The 5,382-nt window shown below is 43.2% G+C and overlaps 1 protein-coding gene across 1 annotated transcript; it reads left to right on the top strand.

Annotated features, from left to right (window-relative positions):
• The first annotated feature begins 656 nt into the window (after positions 1–656).
• Positions 657–2,940, top strand: PEX12 (peroxisomal biogenesis factor 12). The gene is made up of 3 exons (XM_007447056.1): positions 657–864; positions 1,160–1,713; positions 2,541–2,940. The coding sequence occupies exons 1-3, from the start codon at positions 739–741 to the stop codon at positions 2,938–2,940; spliced, it is 1,080 nt and encodes a 359-aa protein (XP_007447118.1). The 5' UTR covers positions 657–738.
• The last annotated feature ends 2,442 nt before the right edge of the window (positions 2,941–5,382 follow it).

The following is a 5,382-nucleotide window of genomic DNA, read 5'->3' on the forward strand; positions in this document are numbered from 1 at the left end:
TTCCAACAAGACAGCGATGCAAAACCAGCTAAGAAAAGTAAAACCAACCAGCGGGAAACTCCTCTCCAACCGAGCCCGCTGAGGATTCTTTACTTTCAGCTGGGGGTGGAAGCGGAAGTCCCTGTGAGATCATAGAGTTCTCTAGTTCCGGTCGCGGGGCCGCGTTCGGGGCTAGAGTGCCTCTCCACGGCCACCGGGTTCCAAGCGGCTTCTATTTCCGGTTGCGGCTTCTGACATAAAGCCGAGACCGGCTTTCAAACGCGGCGCCGCGGGTTCCTCGCCCCTCGCCTGGGGTCAGCTCGCAAGGACTGGCGCGGGCGGGGGGATTGCACAGCCCACAGCTGAGCCAGGCCGTTGGGGCCGGCCTGCACTGGCACCTTCGATCCCTCAGAGCCGCCTGGCTTTTGAGCCCTCCGGATTGGGAGTCCGTGATTGGCCGCCTCCAGGACTGCCGCTCGAGAGGCCAGCGCTCCTTCGCCGTACCTGTCCCCCCATAGTCACGCTTTTCCCTGTGAGGTGCAGCATTAATCAACTCACCTCTCCCACACACAACTTCCCTAACGTGGGTGTCCGCGTTGACTTCATTCTTCACCTTCACTTGAGACCCCTCCCCTCTGCCTCCGGAAGAGGTCTTTTTTGCCCAGTTCCTGTAAATTAGCACCCATCTGGCACCCCCAGAAAGTTCATGCTTACTAGAGAGTTTGTGGGCAAAGTAAAACCCAGTGCACACACGGAACTATGGCTGAGCACGGGGCTCACATCACAGCTGCTTCTGCGGTGGATGACCAGCCATCCATCTTTGAGGTGGTAGCACAGGACAGTTTAATGACAGCAGTGAGACCTGCTCTTCAGCATGTGGTCAAGGTAAGGATTTAATTCTCTGAAAAGTTTTAGGAACGTCCGGGTAAAAACCAAGCCAATAATCTGAATTTATTTGTTGGCCTAAGTTTTGAAATAACCAATTAGCGTATAATGCACATCACGTGATTTAATGGTTATGGAGTCTCTTGTTATGTGTACTGAATACCCAGCACTTCAGGGAGGTTAAGGTAGACCCAGAAAGAAAAGTGTGGAAATTCAGAGGGAAAAAAAGGAAATATAAATACAAGGCATAGTAGCTGTGTAATGGAATGAATTTCATTTACTTATTTTGCTTTAGGTTCTTGCAGAATCAAATCCTGCCCGCTACGGCTTCTTGTGGAAGTGGTTTGATGAAATCTTCACGCTGCTAGATCTTCTGCTCCAGCAACATTATCTGTCTAAAACCAGCGCCTCGTTTTCTGAAAACTTCTATGGCTTAAAGAGGATCGTAATGGGAGACACACACAAGCTTCAGAGACTGGCCAGTGCTGGTCTCCCAAAGAAGCAGCTTTGGAAGTCAGTTATTTTCCTGGTTCTTCTTCCCTATCTGAAAGTGAAGCTGGAGAAGCTGATTTCTAGCCTGAGAGAAGAGGATGAATATTCCATCCATCCCCCTACTTCCCGCTGGAAACGATTTTACAGGGCCTTTTTGGCAGCCTACCCATTTGTTAACATGGCCTGGGAAGGCTGGTTTCTTGTACAGCAGCTTCGATACATCCTAGGAAAGGCTCAGCATCACTCACCACTGCTGAGTCTGGCTGGGGTTCGGCTAGGTCGACTTACAGTTCAGGATATACAAGCTCTGGAGCACAAACCAGGCGGAGCCAGCATGATGCAGCAACCAGCTGGGAGGTAAGGCCTTAACATTTCCCCAACATATTTGATTAATAAATCCTAAAATCTTATCCCAATTTTATGAAATTTACCTCCCTCAGTCCACTTTGGATTATTTCATAAAATCATCGAAAAATTCTTGTGTCCATAAAACAAGGATTGCCATCCTGGTAACCTTCCTCATCATACTGGCTACATTTTTGCACACACTTGCTATGTACCAGGCCCTTTGCTAGGTGTTTACGTATATTATCTCAATCCTCATCACAGCTCAATGAAATAAATGCATTAGCACCATTTAACAGTTGAGGAAACTAAGTTCTAACAGTTGAGTACCTTGCCAAGGCCACACAGCTAATAGGCGGCAGAGCTTAGATTCAAGCCAGATCAGTACAATTCTAAAGACTGCTCTTAACCATGGTGCTATCCTGCTCCTAGTGTCTGTGTTCTCTGACAAGTTCAAATGTATTCCTCAGTACTGCTGAGTTGTTTTTTAAGTGAGTTATTTCTTTTTCTGGATATACTATCTTCCACCCCCATAAAAGGTCTATATAATCAATGGCTCATTAATTTCTTTCTCAAAACACAAAGCAAACAAAGCAAGCCCTAGTCATTAAAAACAAAGCTTAGCTCCTAGAACTCCTAAAATACGGTAGGTTAGAAAGAGGGAATTGTTTCGAATAGACACTTACAAGAGAAAACGCCAGTCCAGCAACTATTCAATCCCCAAGCTCAATCAACGGTTCTAATGAAAAGTGTAAGAATTGCATGCGTATTAGTTGTTCTGTGATTGTACCTAAATAAACAATTTCTCCTTTTGCCTCCTTGTTCTGTTCTCCAAACAGCGTTGGCGAGAAGATAAAGTCAGCTCTGAAGCAAGCCGTGGGAGGTGCCGCCTCATGCCTCTCTACTGGCCTCTCGGTGGGTGTATTCTTCCTGCAGTTCCTTGAGTGGTGGTATTCATCCGGAAACCAAGAAACCATCAAGTCATTGACTGCCCTGCCTACCCCACCACCACCGGTACATCTAGACTACAATTCTGATTCTCCCCTGTTGCCCCAAATGAAGACTGTGTGCCCACTGTGTCGTAAAAACCGGGTGAATGACCCCGTTCTCGCCACCTCTGGCTATGTGTTTTGTTATCGCTGTGCGTTTAATTACGTGAAGAGTCACCGAGCTTGTCCCATCACAGGTTATCCAACACAAGTACAGCATCTGATTAAACTGTACTCCCCTGAGAGCTGAAAGGGATTAGCACCTTGTCTCACAACGAAATGACTGCGCTATAAGGCCAGAGGGCTGGTTTTCCACACGGTAAATAGCATTATTTGATCATCCTCAATTAATAATTGTATGAACTTTAAACAGCCACATGGATTTCTTTAAAAGGATGTACTCATTGATCTTAACCTTTTAGCTTGCTCCCTAGACACCTCTACTTAGAGTTGACCGAGCTGGTCAGAGTGAGAGAATCAGGACTGGCAGGGGATGTGAGGGTCAGCACAGAGAAGGGGATCAAAGAGGGTACTCGGCTCAGAAGCTTTTCCTGTCCCCTTCCTTAAAGGACAAGAGGTATAGAAGCTCTCAGGAAAAACCCGTTAGACCTCGTAGAGTGGGTAGTGAAGGGGAAGCAGGCCTTTTGAGAAAGGAAAGCATTTATCTGCCTATGAGGAATAGGTTTTATCGGTTTGCAAACAGTGTGAAATATGGACCTGCTTTTTTAAATTTTATTTTATTTATTTTTTTAATACAGCAGGTTCTTATTAATTATCACTTTTATACAAATCAGTGTATACATGTCAATCCCAGTCTCCCAGTTCATCCTCCCACCCCCCCCAACGGACATGCTTTTTATAGAAATACTTAAAAACACTTTCTCCTTCCATATGCTGAGACTCATTTGTTAAGTAACATTTGCTATAGTTTATCACCTTTTAAAGATCCCTTTGTGAACCACACATATCTTCCTTGGGAAACTGGTTACAGGAAAATAGGGGTTGAATGTATATACACAATAGTCTGAAGACTTCAGTGTGAAAGCAAAGCTATTAATGAAGAGATGAAGTAAAATACTGCCCTAACTATGACTGTGTAAAGACAGGACCTTTTCATAAGCTCTTTCTGCTTGCTGTTAAGACTTTGCTAAGCTGACATGAATTATTCTGGCTGTTACTAAAGTTTCTACAAAATGCTTAAGTAAATTTTAAGAATAAATGTTTTTTGGCAAAGAGCTGTTCCATGTCATGATTATGTGGAAACTGAACGATTAGTCGAGGTATTTAGAGTAAATTTTTCATTCAGGCCACCTTTGCCTTTTTTTTTTTTTTTTTTTTTTTTGCGGTATGCGGGCCTCTCACTGTTGTGGCCCCTCCCGTTGCGGAGCACAGGCTCTGGAAGCGCAGGCTCAGCCGCCATGGCTCACGGGCCCAGCCGCCATGGCTCACGGGCCCAGCCGCTCTGCGGCATGTGGGATCTTCCTGGACCGGGGCACGAACCCGTGTCCCCTGCATCGGCAGGCGGACTCTCAACCACTGTGCCACCGGGGAAGCCCCTACCTGTGATTTTTGAGGCATGCTGTATTAACATTTTGCTTTTTTTGCTAATCCAATATTGGAGAGAAATCCTCTCCTCCAACAGCAAGAATTCAATCTTGAGTGAAATACCTTATTTCTCAAGTGAAATACTGCACAAACACTTAAGTTGCCACTGGATCAGCAGGATTAAACATACAGGTTAAAAACATACCGGTTAAAAAAAAAAATCATTACTACAAGAGGAAGGATGAAAATGATTTTTAAGTGCCTCTGCTGAGACAGGTGTCCAACACAACTCATTTTAGCAATTCAAAGCACATTTTCTGATAGCACTAAGATAATAGAACTAAATTTTGAAATAGAATATCCTATAGATTTAAAAATATTAACACTTTTATGTACCATGAGAAGAGTATAATGGATATTTGCAAAAATTCTTATTAATCCACAAGGTTTTACCAGAACAAATACCATAGTTAAGTAAACTTTTTTTTTAATTTAAAAATTTTTTAATTTGTTTCAAAGTTAAACCCAAGACACACTGACTTCACAGGAAATCCAATGAGAAATGTTTTTCTAGGCTGAACACCTGTTTCCCCTTAGTCTCCCCCCAAAAAACATGTACATGTTAATTACTTTCATTTTACAATCACTGCTAACTAAACATTTTTAATATAGTAATAAGTCAATAAGGGAACAGAACCAGATTCAGGATTGAAATAATGCAGTTTTCCATGAAGATTTCAAAGCCATATTTTTCACCTCAACCTACAAAGAAAAACAGGAAAGTATCAGTAATTAAGAAGAATATTAAACACTCTTACACATAATAAAACCAGTATCCAAATAGGCTAGAACATACCAATGTGGAAAAACCACAACCAGAATCAGCTCAGAGAGAAGATTAAGGGGTCATACCCTGGTCAATGCCAACACTGAAGCAATGGCAATACCAAGTCAGAATATACTTCACTCATCATTGCATCATTGCTTTTCACCTCCTTATATTATCTAAGAGCAGCCCAACACCCTATTTTCACATCCAAGAAAACTTAGGTTTACCCATGAGAAAAAAAGACTTCTTTTTAGATAAGTTGCAACCGTGGGCTTTCAATATTTGATCTTCTACTATTCACCTCAAGCAACTCTGCTG

Source organism: Lipotes vexillifer, unplaced genomic scaffold (assembly GCF_000442215.2).
Source record: "Lipotes vexillifer unplaced genomic scaffold, Lipotes_vexillifer_v1.1 scaffold704, whole genome shotgun sequence".
Classification (NCBI taxonomy): Eukaryota; Metazoa; Chordata; class Mammalia; order Artiodactyla; family Lipotidae; genus Lipotes; species Lipotes vexillifer.

Excerpts from the sequence above, each read along its gene's own strand:
- PEX12 (XM_007447056.1), top strand. The coding sequence starts at position 739 with ATGGCTGAGCACGGGGCTCACATCACAGCTGCTTCTGCGGTGGATGAC. Across the intron at positions 865-1,159 it reads CTCTTCAGCATGTGGTCAAG|GTTCTTGCAGAATCAAATCC; the intron begins GTAAGGATTTAA and ends ATTTTGCTTTAG. Across the intron at positions 1,714-2,540 it reads ATGCAGCAACCAGCTGGGAG|CGTTGGCGAGAAGATAAAGT; the intron begins GTAAGGCCTTAA and ends TTCTCCAAACAG.